This window comes from Scyliorhinus torazame, chromosome 4 (genome assembly GCF_047496885.1).
Source record: "Scyliorhinus torazame isolate Kashiwa2021f chromosome 4, sScyTor2.1, whole genome shotgun sequence".
NCBI classification, from domain to species: domain Eukaryota; kingdom Metazoa; phylum Chordata; class Chondrichthyes; order Carcharhiniformes; family Scyliorhinidae; genus Scyliorhinus; species Scyliorhinus torazame.
The window spans coordinates 203442880-203456430 of NC_092710.1; the positions used below are offsets into that span (position 1 = coordinate 203442880).

The following is a 13551-nucleotide window of genomic DNA, read 5'->3' on the forward strand; positions in this document are numbered from 1 at the left end:
AGGTCTGAGAACACGCACGAACAGACTCAAAAACAGCTTCTTCCCCGCTGTTACCAGACTCTTAAACGACCCTCCTATGGACTGACCTCATTAACACTACACCCCTGCTTCATCCGATGCCAGTGCTTACGTAGTTACATTGTGTACCTTGTGTTGCCCTATTATGTATTTTCTTTGATGTATTTTCTTTTATTTCCTTTTCTTTTCATGTACTTAATGATCTGTTGAGCTGCTCGCAGAAAAATACTTTTCACTGTACCTCGGCACACATGACAATAAACAAATCCAATCCAATCCAAATCAACCCAAAGGAGGGAATAAAGTTTTCATTTCATCTCTATTTTGAGCATTTTATTTTTCTACATCTTTACTAATTATACTGTCATTATTTTTGTCAGGTTTTTTGAACTTACCTGTGTAAATAAGATTTGCTCAAAGAAAATGTTCTATGTACTGTTTAGGACATGGTTAGTTTAATTTGGTGTAGCACTCCTGTCGAGCACTTTGTGCTAATGTGTTTTGTACTGAAATTATTCTTCTTTCATGGGATATGGCTATTGCTGGCAAGGCCAACATTTTGCTAAAAGCAAAATACTGTGGATGCTGGAAGCACCATATATTTGTCTTTTGTCGTGTTATTTTTCTCTTTAATGAATATTCTTTATTAATTGTTTACACAAAGGCTGGGCTGGTTGCTCACTAGGTTGTACGTAGAACCAGTGTTTCACATTATCCTTCAGAGTTTTGAGATACTTTCCCAGATAACATCAGCGGAGGATCTTACCACCGAGACCAGCTTTACATTCCAGATCTGTTAATTAAATTTAAATTCCACCACAGCAGCTGGTGGGATTTGAAGCCTTGTTCCCAGCGTATTAGCCTGGGCTTCTGGATTACTAGTCCAGTGACGTTGCCTCAATGACACACACACACACACACACACACACACAGGGATTGGATTGGATTTGTTTATTGTCACGTGTGCAGTGAAAAGTATTTTTCTCATTGTTTGCAAAATATTTATACCATATCTTCCCCCCTCCCACCCCCAACTCCCCCACAACATATATACAAGTGGGTAGGTGTTGAAACAAGTTTAAATCTTGTCCACAGCCTGCTTGTCTAATATCCAGCCAAATATAAAATTTGGGAAGACCAAAGTCGTTGGGGAAAATGTGATTGGGTATGTTACCAGTAGACTGCAATGTAAAAGTCGCAAAATTTTACTGCAGCTGTACAGGATCTTAATACAACCACATCTGGAACACTTGTGTACATTTTGGTTTCCTTGTTTGAAAAAAATATATAATTCCATTAGACGGTTCACTCAACTCATTCTTGGGATGAAGGGCTTACCTTATGAAGAAAATTTGAATAATTTCAGCCTATACCCATTGGAATTTAGAAGAATGAGAGTTGATCTTATTGAAACATGTAAGATCCTTCAGAAACTTGACCGGGTAAGTGTTTCATCTTGTAGGGGAAACGAGAACTGGAGACGCGGTTTAAGATGGGGAGAATTTTTTTCTCCGAGGGTAGTTAGTTGTTTCAACTGCTCCCATAGCCTTCATTCATTTGTCTTCTGTCATGTCCAGACTGAACTATTTCAATGCTTCCAATTTTCACCCTCAAACCTTCAGCACATCAAAACCTTACTGCTGTACCTCTGTTTCTGCTGATCAACATTGTCTCCAGGTCTCCCATGCACCTCTCATTTTAAAATTGTCATCCCAGTGTTCAAATCCTTTATTGCCTCACCCGTGCCCATCTTTAGTATCCTGCAGTTTTATAACTCTCCCAAGACCTGTGTTCTTTTAATATCTGTACATAAAGGAGCAGAGAGACTATTTTGATTGTTATTTACAGTGCAGGAGGAGGCCATGCGGCTTATTGTGTCTGCACCAGCTCCCAAATGAGCAACCTAGCCGGTCCCATTCCCCAGCCCTATGTCCGTAGCGCTCTAAATTCATCACTTTCAAATATGCATCCAGCTCTCTTTTGAAACTTCTTATGGGATCTTTTGAAACTTCTTATGGGATCCACCTCCACCACTCTCCCAGTCAGCGCATTCCAAACCCCAACAACTCTTTGAGTAAAGAAGTTTCTCCTTGTCTCGGTCCTAACTCTCTTGCTGCCCATCTTGAAATTGTGACCCTGAGTCACTGACATACCAACTAGTGGAAGCAGAATATCCTTCTTTACCCTGTCAAAATTGTTCAAAATTTTGAACACCTCTGTTTAGCACAGGGCTAAATCGCTGGCTTTGAAAGCAGACCAAGGCAGGCCAGCAGCACGGTTCAATTCCCGTAACAGCCTCCCTGAACAGGCGCCGGAATGTGGCGACTAGGGGCTTTTCACAGTAACTTCATTGAAGCCTACTTGTGACAATAAGCGATTTTCTCTTTCTCTTTCTCTTGTTCTCCTTGCTCCAATCTTTCCTTGTATCTAAAAGTCCTCATTCCTGGTATCATTCTCGTAAATCTCCTCTGCACTCTCTCCGGGGCTTTAACATCCTTCTTTAAATAAGGTGTCCAGAACTGAACATAATACTCCAAATGTGGTCTGACCAATGATAGAGGTGTAGTATCTCTTCCTTGCTTTTATACTCTATGCCTCTATTTATAAACCCAAGGAAGCTGCAATAAGCCTTCTTAACTGTTTCAACTTGCCTGGCTACCTTCAGAGAATTATGCACTTGAACCCTGACCGAGGTCCCTCTGCTCCTGTACTCTCCTCAAAATTGTACTGTTGAGCCTATATTGTCTCCCCATATTTCTTGTACCAAAATGCATTACCTCACATTTCGCTGCATTGAAGTTCATCTGCCAGTATCTGATCATTTGGTTAACTTTTCAATGTCCCTCTGAAATCGCTCAGCGTCATCCTCACAATTCCGTATTCTCCTTAGCTTAGTGTCATCTGCAAATTTAGAGATTTTGCTCTCAACACCCACTTCTAAATCATTTATATAAATCGGAAAAAGCAACGGTCCCCACACTGGGAAACAACACTTTCAACTCGTCTCCAGTCTGAGAAATGCCCATCTGCACTTGCCCTATGTTTCCTATCTCTTAGCCAACTTGTACTCCATGCTGCCAAGGACCCACCAATCTGCTAACCAACCTGCCATGTGGCACTGTATCAAATGCTTTCCAAATATACAACATCCATGGCACTACCTTCACCCACTGCCTGTGTCACCTCGTCCAAGAACTCCATTAAATTTCACAGACGTGGCCTGCCCTTGACAAAGCCATGTTGAGTTGTCTCGTATTAACTTATTTTTCTCTAAGTCTCTCTCTCTTTTATATTTTTTTATATATATATATATATATATATATCATTCCTTGAGCTTGCTCCACCATTCAACAAAATCATGACTGATCTGATTGTGTCCCTAACTCCACCTTCCTGCTTACCCCTCACCTTGCATGTCCATCCCAAAACCCTTGTCTCCCTTAAATTCACCACCTTTTCCCCACCATTGGTGAACTAATCCTCTCCTAAAATCATACTTTTCAACTGAGCTTTTAAAACATACTTTTCAACGGAGATTTTAATCATGCTATCTCCAAGCAGAGTATCATTCTCAACTCGTACCCACTGATTATTGTCAATCAACCAATTTTGATGCCTTTGCAACCAGCGTCTTGCACATCTCCAAATATTACTTATTTTTGGGGATTTCGTGCAAAATAATTGAAACATTCTGGAAGTCCAGCTATTTAGACAGGATTTTGAACATCCATTAGAGATTACTGCTTCTTCCAAGTCCAAGCACTTGGTGAAAAAAAATTTGCCTGATATAAATTTTGCTGGCTATCACTTCATAAGTTATTTTCCTTAAAACGCCTTAATTTTGTTCCTGAGCTTCAATGTTTCAGATTATTTTTAAATTTTATTTATAAACTTAACAGTACCCAATTATTTTTTTTCCAATTGAGGGGCAATTTAGCATGGCAAACCCTGCACATCTTTGGGTTGTGGGGGTGAGACCCATGCAGACACTGGGAGAATGTGCAAACTCCACATGGACAGTGACCATGGGCCGGGGTCGAACCCAGGTCCTCGGCGCCGTGAAGCAGCGGTGCTAACCACTGCGCCACAATGCCGCCCTAATGTTTCAGATTATTAATGTCATACCAATGGGCCTTATGGCTCCAATTTTGAAGAAAGTTAATGTTAGCATATTTTCAATCGAGAGGGGCCTCCTCTGCATTGATTGACCCCCCCCCCCCCCCCCCAATAGCCGACACTTTGTCCCCAGACTCACTGTTCTACCCCGCTCTTGAAGCAATATTAAAACACTATGTTGCAATGTTTTATTTACCACTCATATTTTGGGTTCTATTTATTGTAAGGCAGGAGGGTTGGCTACTGAAAATGGACTATTTTAAGACTGCTGCAGAGTTGTTTGCTGATTGGAGACACGAGGACTGAATTTGAATTCACGTGACCAATTATTTCCCAGATGTAGTGAGACCCTAGTGGGGGGGAGGGAGTGGGGGAGTGAGTGGTGGTGGGGGGGGGGGTGGGGGGGGGGGTGGGGGGGTGGGGCGGTCCTCGGCCAAATTAATGGCAGCTAGGCAGGAGGGCATTGGAAGAATCTCTGAGGCTCTGGGCCAATGGGAGAGGTGGGTGATGCAACCATTGATGAGAGACAGTGAGAGCGCCTCAAGATGGAGACACCCTCTGAAGACCTGTGCATTATTGCAAAGAGGAACATCTCCACTGGGCGGCTTGGGGCAAGCAGCTATAGCCCTCTCTGTTCAATGCATCGATGCTGGGCTGCTTAGTAGGATGCGCCTCTGATTTCCCCAGCCTGCCGCCAGGAGGCCATCACAATCCATTTATGGGCCACAGCCACATCTGGAGGAGGGCAGGTGGGGTGGAGTTTCCACTATCTGGAAAATCCAGACAGCATGTGAAGAGTGCCAGCAATTGTCACTTTAATTGGCTACAGTCCGGTGTTTGTCACCCTCTTTTCCACCTCCTTCCCTCCCCCCCCACCCCCCAAGATGAAAGTTAGGTGTGCAAAATACAATTTTATTTACATGATTGATATATGTAATTAATTTATAAAGTAATGTTTAGTGTGTTTTTGTTCAAGGTAAGGGGAAAACACTGACTGAGTACCCTGATAACCAGTATCTGGGAAACATTGGCATCACGTGTCTAAAAGTAACCTTGTGCCCTAGAAAAAGCTGGGGGCAGCAGCAGTAGTGATATTGTTAAGTATTTAATCAATTGCTAAATCCAATGTTCAGAAGTTTAAAATAAATGAATTGATATTGCATAGTGCAAAGACCCTGTTAATGTTTAGCTGATATAGACAGCCTTTTAAATTAAGTGTAAGCAACTAAATACTGAACAGGGACGTAATTTACAATATATGTTTTTGAACACCAAGTTGAAGGAGCGCTGCTAAGTTTTGGGAAAAAGCACATCATGCTCCTTGAGTAATGTTGAATCATTTCAACTTCCTTCTGGTTAAATACTACTCCAAAGAACTAGGAACTCACAGTTCTGGCAGGAAGTGAATACTTGTCACAAAATGCTAATCTACTTATCAGAGATATGTCATCCTCAGGGTAAACAATTATGCTTGCCTTTTAGATTTCTCACTTATGATCTCAAATGTAAACACTAGCAGCAAAAAAAGGAACAAGAAACTGGTTCATCTAGTTTCCCTGATCATGGGTCTTCAGGATCTGGACCACATTATTTGTTTTAAATTGCTGGATAACATTCAAAAACTCCTATTCCCTGAATCCGTCCCAGGATTTTGACCTAGTGACAGTGAGTGAATGAGAATATAGTTCTGTGTCATGATGATTTCTGATTAAGGGAAACTTACATGTGGTGCTTTTGCCATCTTTCTGTTGCCCTTGTTCTTATGGATGGTAGAGGTCATGTAAGTGCTGTCTTTGGAGCCGTGGCAATTTGCTGCAGTGCATCTTGGAGATGCTACTTGTGTTGCCACTGCATATGGCGGTAAGATGAGTGGATGTTTCGGGTGGTAGATAAGAGTGCTGATAAAATTATCTGCTTTTGTTCTGGATGGTGTCTGTTGAAAGTTGTGTTCAGTAGGCAAAACAAAAGATGGTTCAATACTGTTGGAATTGCAGTCATGGTGAAAATTCCTTACGGTCCTGACTTGTGCCTTGCCGGTGGTGGAAAGGTGTGTGTGTAAATCCAAGAGTCCCCAAATCAACACTGCAAAGGAGGAAAATTAAGGGAGACCTGGCACTGCCAAACTTACAATAATGTTTTAAAAATGGAGACAGGACGTGGGAACCCTGATAGGGACTTCTACGTAGGGCACAGACTAGCGAAGCTGAGCGAACTGATGGAGGAATGAGAATTGCCGACAGGGCAGGAAATGAGACACTTACAAATAAAACATTTCCTCCGCAATGAGATAGTAGGATACCCCAGGGCCCCGGAGATTACACTATTAGAGGACCTGATGACCACGAACAGTAAGGAGGGGGAACTCAGTGGGAAAATATACCGATAACTACTGGACAGAGCTTGAACACCACTGGATGAGACCAGATGGAAATGGGAGGACGAACTGGGGACAGAAGTGGGTTGGGGACTCTGGAGTGAAGCACTGAGCACGTTCTCCCCATGTCTGTGTGGGTTTCCACCGGGTGCTCCGGTTTCCTCCCACAAGTCCCAAAAAACGTGCTCCTTATGTGAATTGGAATTTCTTAACTCTCCCTCTGTGAACCCAAATAGGTGCTGGAGTGTGGCGACTAGAGGATTTTCACAGTAACTTCATTGCAGTGTTAATGTGAGCCTACTTGTGACACTAATAAAGATTATTATTATTATATGGCTCGTCCAGTTGAGTTTCTGGTCAATGGTAACTCCCAGGATGTTGATGATGGGGTGTTTAGCGCCGCTAATGTTATTGAAAGTCAAGGGGAGATGGTTGGATTCTCTCTTGTTGGAGACGTTCATTGCCTGACACTTGTGTGGCATGAATGTTACTTGCCACTTCAGCTCACACTTGCTGCCTTGATGTCAGGAAAAGTCAACTTTCACCTCTCCTCTTGAATTTGTTACAACCTCAAGAGTGATTGGTCACTTTTAAAAAATAAATTTGAATTCTCAGTTATGAACTGAATAGACTACACAAGATTTCATGTTTGCAAGGAAATCTTTTACAGTATCACACATAAGAAGAAGAATAGGTACTATTAATTTAACTCTACACCCTGTGAATAAGTTATACTTTGAACCAAAATTCTAATTAGAACTCCCTTGTTCCACTTTTTAAGTTAAACATCAAATCCATTTTATTTTTTCCTTAGTTTTGTGTGTGGTCATTCAACTTTCCTGGAATCAAGCCAATTTGTCACGGGTCCCAGGAATTCATGGTGTGTCTCCTAAGTTTCCCAGTCTGGCACTTCGACTTCCAAAACTCACTCAATCTGAGGATTTCACCGCCAACCTCTTCCACTGGATTCATTAGGCAGATCTGACAATTTTAATTCTCATTAATTTGGGCTTCTCATTCTGAACATGGGCCCCTTTCACAATTCCTGCGCAGTGATTCTAAATCTGGAAAATTCTAGGTCCCTGATGACCTCTATTTTCTTTGTCCTAGCTTCTTTCAGTCATATGCTGCTTTCTCCCAGGCCTCACAAGCTGTGAAAACGGCCTAACAAAATAAACACCGTAATCCCATGGCAATATGACACACATGTCCTCTTACCAGATCGAAATTGTGAACTAATGAGGTTTAATATTAAACTTTTTCCGAAAGTACACGGACACTTTAAAATCTTCCCTCGTTTACAAGGTGCTTTCAAACCCCTCTTTGATCTGGAGAAACTACACAAGTAATTTAAATCTTCCTGTTTACATCTTCACGGCGAAGCTTTAAAACGCACAATTTCCGAACTACAAATAATCTTTTCAGCATTTGTTAAAAATTCATCTGTCTTTTGGACCAAGGCTGTGAGGTCTAGAGTTGAGTGGCCCTGACAGAGCCCAAACTGAGCATCAGTGAGCAGGTTATTTCTGCGTGCTGCTCGATAGCATTGCCACTCTGCTGATGATTGTGAATACACTGACAGGGTGGTTAGTTGGCCAGGTTGGATTTGTCCTAAATTTTGTGGGACAGGACATGACTGCCTGGGCAATTTTCCACGTTGTCTGGTTGATGCTAATGTTATAATTCTACTGGAACAGCTTCACTCTGGACACGGCTGGTACTTGCTCAGTACTCTAGCCAGGGCACTGTCGGCGCTGGTAGCTTTTGCTGTATCCAGTATATTCAGCTGCTCCATGATACTGCTTGGAGTGAATTGAGTTGATTGAGCACTGATGCCCGTGATGCTATCCACCACAGGAGGTGGCCAAGATGGATTGTCTGTTTGGCACTTCTGGCTGAAAATGGTTGAAATTGCTTCAGTTTTGCGCAACATGTTGTGTTTCATCTTTGTTCAGAATGGTAACGTCTTTGGAACCTTCCTCGATGAGTTGTTCAATTGTCTACCGCCATTCATGATTGATATGTGGCAGAACTACAAGCTTTTGCCCGATTTGTTGGTTGTAGGATTGCTCAGCTTGGTCTACAGCATGCTGCTTCTGCTGTTCAGCTTGCATGTAATCCTGATTTGTAGCTCCACCTAAAAAAAATCAGGTACCAATTTGATGAAAAGCAGAAATGTCACCATTTTTGTAGTCTTTGCTTGAAAGACAAATCTCCCATTTCATAATCTCATTGTAATCTTGAGTAATGTAAGGCAGGCTTAGGAACTGCGCTAATCTTATGGGCTGAGGAAAGAATTATGACTATTTAAATTCTTTGTTTCCAGTGTCTGCTTTGGTCTCACCCGCACAACAAAGATGTGCAGGGTAGGTGGATTGACCACACTAAATTGCCCCTTCATTGGGGAAAAACAGAATTGGGTACTTTAATTTTTTTTTAAAATAAATTGGTTGTTTCCTATATGCCTGTGCTCAGATTCATTTTGATTCAAACTATTTTATCCAGCAACCATTTTGAAATCTGAAATGATCTTTTTTTCCCAGCTGGATCTCGAGAAGCTTGTCTCTGTTCTCGGCAGCAAAAATGGCGTTCCTCCAAATCCTGCCGTTCCCAACACAACTGTTGAGCCATCTTCAGCTGACAAAACAAGAGTGTTTTTTGTTGATGAATCAGAGCCCCTCCTTCGCTGTGACTCAACTTCCAGTACTTCTTCCTCCGTTCTCAGCAGAACTGGATCTTTCATTTCCAAAGGTAAAACTGCATCGTATTTATAATGGTTCCTAAAAGTTCATCTATTATTTATGCTGCGGAGTTTGCATTTCAGTTTTGAAGATACAGAACTGAAACCTCATTTAAAGTAGAGAATGATGTCATCTGCTGTTTAATATGATTTCCTATTTTATTCAGAGCTGTCCATTTAATTCAATAAAATTCCATATGCAACATTCGTTTTGTAGATAACTATGATCGTATTTTAAATAAGTTGCTAAAAACTATACAGGGCCACACCTGGAATACTGTGAACAGTTTTGGTTCCCTTACCCAAGGAAAGATGTATTGGCATTGGAGGCAGTTAAGAGAATGTTGAATTTGTCTAGGTTGTTTCCAGGCATGGAGGGCTTTTCTTGCTTGGAGAGGTTGAGGCCTCTGCTCATTGTAGTTAAGAAGAATGAGAGGTGAATGTATTGAAACATCTTGGATTCTCGGGGCGGCTTGACAGGGTAGAGGCTGAGAGGATATTTTCTCTTGTGGGAGACTCTCGGATCAGAGGGCATAATCTCAGAGTAAAGGGTCGCCCATTTAAGCCAGAGGTAAGGAGAAATGTCTTCTCTGAGGGTAGTGAGTTTGTGGAATTCTTCACTGCAAGAGCTGTAGAGGCTAGGTCATTAAGTATGTTCAAGGCTGTGATAGACAAATTTTGGATCAGTAAGGAAATTGAGGGTTATTGGAATAAGGTGGGAAAGTGGAGTTGAGAATTATCAGATCAATCATTATCTCATTGAATGGCGGAGTAGACACGATGGGCTGAGTGACCGACCTCTGCTCCTACATTCTTAAATTCACAATTAAAACTGCAAATCAACCATCCGAGATGATGCTGATTTTAAAAAGTAGATGCCACCAGCCCCGATCTATTGTTTCTCCAATGCACTTGTGCAATGATTCTTTCGGCAGTCACTCCGATTCCTACGGAAGCCAGTAACAACCTTTCTCCACAAATACTTGCAGCTGTAGTGGTAGGGGCAGCTTTAAAACTATTACCTCCGTGATATTCAATACCTTTAGAAAACCTGTAATAGACATCGGTGGGATACTGGTGACCATATCTTGTTACACTGCTTCTTCTCTCCTTGGCAATTTGCCACCAGGGTCTTTTTTTCTTACTTCAGCAAAATAATTGATTCAAGCAGCAATCCCAAGTTTAAAATAAAAATCTGAATTGCCTTCATTTCCTGGATAAAGACTGAAGATGCAATGGGAAGTGAAACAGATTTAAAAAACTTTAAAAGCCTTACCTGACGACCACTTAGTAAAGAAACTGGTCAGTTTGGAATAACCACTGGTCTCTGGTTCATGAATTGATCTGAACTGGGTACAATTGAACCCTGTGACTCTGGGCTCAGGAGCAGAAAAAAATCAGCTAGAGGAATTATATTATTCTGGTGACTCATGTCAGTGGCCTTTTAACTGTGATGCCCTCAGAATTGAACAGCCTGGTAATGTTTGCATGTCTAGCCTTGCCCATTCTGCTTTTCCATGTAGAGTGGGCCCTGTGGGGGTGAGGTATTGGAGGACATCTGTGAATTTTTTTCTAGCGGAAGTTGGTACTTTTATGATGATGGGGGACAGGTGTGAGAGAATTTTTGGTTTAAAGGCAAACTCCAAAGTCCCTAATGTTTCCTCTCGGGACCTATTTTGGAGGGAATTATTTCAAAGCATTCAGATGAGCTTAAATATCCTCCTCTTTTTTTTCCCTAAATTGCAGAGAAGAAAGACACCATTTTGCGACAGGTACGTTTGGATCCCTGTGACCTGCAGCCTATATTTGACGATACGCTTCACATTCTTAACCAAGAGGAGCTCGGGATGATAGAGGAAATTCCACACGCGGAGGACAAACTGGACAAGCTCTTCGAGATCGCGGGAGGGAAGAGTCAGGACGCCAGCCAGAAACTCCTGGACTCTGTTTATAGCCACTTACCTGACCTCCTTTAATCTTGTGCAGCATTGTATGTAATTGATCATACTTCTTGATGGTGGTTATGGCTGATCAGTGCCAGTAATATAAAACAAAGCTTGAACTTGCTCAGGCTCTATGTGGCATTTCACCCATGAAAGTGGTGATGTTCTTGGGTCATTCACTTTGTACCCTGGAATTGGAAGCTTGCTTCCATTGTTAGAAGCATGGCATCCATCTGGCATGTAGACGCCAGTAATTTGATCCTCCTTTCATTGTTTATTTTCATTAACTGAAATATCATTCCGAGGCAAATTGTGTGCATTTTTTATATTTACTATATTTAACTGATATGGGTTAATCTGTGTACTCATGCACTAACTTTTAAACAATTCCTGAAGTAAATTTGGAATAGTGATGTCTTCTATGGAGCCTGCTTTGATTCAATTTATTTTTCTCAAGTGCGCTGAAGTCTGGTTGCTAAATGTTCACTTTCTGCTTTTTAATGCAAAAATCATTTTTATTTTGTTTTTCCACAAAGGTTGCTCTTGATCTTTTACTGACTGGTTTTACTTTTTTGCTGCTGAAATGGCTGCAGAAGTAGCTCTGATTCACACAATGATACATACAATCTAATAATCAACATAGTACTTGAAGCAAGCTGTCATACTAGTTAACTTTAACTTTTACACTTATTTTCAATGGCTGTGTAAAAAGGGGATAAAATGGAAATTGACTAAAACTGCTAAATAGAATGCTATAAAATGATTCCAGGATATTGTATTAAAATTGTCAAAGCTGGGGGAATACTCTGAGAGGAACTATTTTGTGGTTCTATTTCCAAAAGAGGAAATGTTGACCAGTTGCTTCACCAGTTGGGATGATTTGCTGGTTACATATCGAGCAGAACTGGTGCTCGAAGGGAGATCTTTTGACAACTTTAGCGGCACTGATACTGTCACCTACTACTTGCTGTATGTGAAAGAGAACAAAACTATTTTTAGCAACCTGCTCAGCAAAGGTGGGAAAAGGATATGCTTGTTTTGGTATTTTTTTTTAAAACTACTCTGAACAAGTCTGTTGCCGGTCTAGGATGATACTAATTTATTCAGGGTACAAATAATTGAGTGTTTATTATTATCTGGTAAAATCGTGCTGCATTTAATTCCACTCAATATATTAATTAACAAGATGCATCCTAATAAAAGTTCAAACTGCTTTTTTTCCACAATGAAGAGTGTGATTTGTCCTGAGACCGAAGGTCAATGCTCTGGTTTTAGCTCAATTTATCTATCAAGATGGTAACGGAACATTCAGTATGGCTTGCTGTTTTTCCCAGGCAGTCTCTTTCAGACATGGGAACTTGCGGTTGTCACATTGATCTTGTTTTCTTCCGTACATCTGCCCCACTAGTGGGTGAATAACAGACGGGCCTTGGCGGGTTGAGAAGAGGTTTCATCGCAGCCTCGAGGTGCCTGCCGTTTTAGATGACTGCAATCTGCTTTTCCAGTGTTTTTGTTAGAACAGAAGAGATTGGGGTTAATTTGATTAAAGCATTTAGAATTATGAAGGGATGAAACAGCAATAAGAAACAGACCATATCCTGAGGCTGAGGTCACATAGATTAGAAGATTAAATATAAGCGATTTAGCACAAACAGCAGAAAAAGCGTATTTTACATTGAGCCTTTCTGAGGCTTTGAAATGTGCAACCAACATTTCTGATTGATGCACTGACTGTTAAATTGAAGAATATATTGATCATCGGCCATCCTTTGAGGGGCAGAGCTGATTGGTAGTGGATTAACTTGAGGATCACCACACCTCAGACGAGGGGCAAGGTTGAGAAGGTGAGGCCTTCATGAATAATTTCAACCAGTACGGGAATTGAAACTGCGGGCCTTGTGCTGCATCAAAGACCAGCTATCCAGTCAACTGAGCTAAACTGGTCCCCAAAAAGGCGGTAGGAACAGATAGTTACAAAGGTTTAGGATAAACACCAATACATATAGTAGGCGAGACAGCTCGATTCCATTAATTTCGATAATTGTCACGAAAATACAAATGGTTTTTTAAAAAAAGTTTAGCCTTCCTATAATATTAATATGAAGGGTTGTTAAAGATCACTTGAGAAAATATTTTAAAATTTTTTTTCCAATTAAGTGGCAATTTAGCGTGTCCAATCCACCTACCCTGCACATCTTCAGGTTGTGGGGGTGTGAACTACACAGACACAGGAAGAATTTGCAAACTCCACACGGACAGTGACCCAGAGCCGGGATTGAACCTTGGCCTTCGGTGCCATGAGGCAGCAGTGCTAACCACTGTGCCACCGTGTTGCCCCTACTTTTTAATCCTAACTTAAC

The 13551-nt window shown here is 41.4% G+C and overlaps 1 protein-coding gene across 2 annotated transcripts in view; it reads left to right on the plus strand.

Annotated features, from left to right (window-relative positions):
* The window catches only part of tnfrsf21 (tumor necrosis factor receptor superfamily, member 21), a 115376-nt gene extending 102959 nt beyond the window's left edge, over positions 1–12417 (plus strand). Inside the window, exons 5-7 of one of the 2 annotated variants that reach the window (XM_072499138.1) lie at positions 7323–7388; positions 9052–9259; positions 10995–12417. In XM_072499138.1, the coding sequence (XP_072355239.1) occupies positions 7323–7388; positions 9052–9259; positions 10995–11224 (504 nt within the window). In that variant the 3' untranslated portion in view covers positions 11225–12417. The remainder of the gene's footprint in view (positions 1–7322; positions 7389–9051; positions 9260–10994) is intronic. The other variant, XM_072499140.1, reaches the window with a different exon arrangement.
* Positions 12418–13551: the final 1134 nt, after the last annotated feature.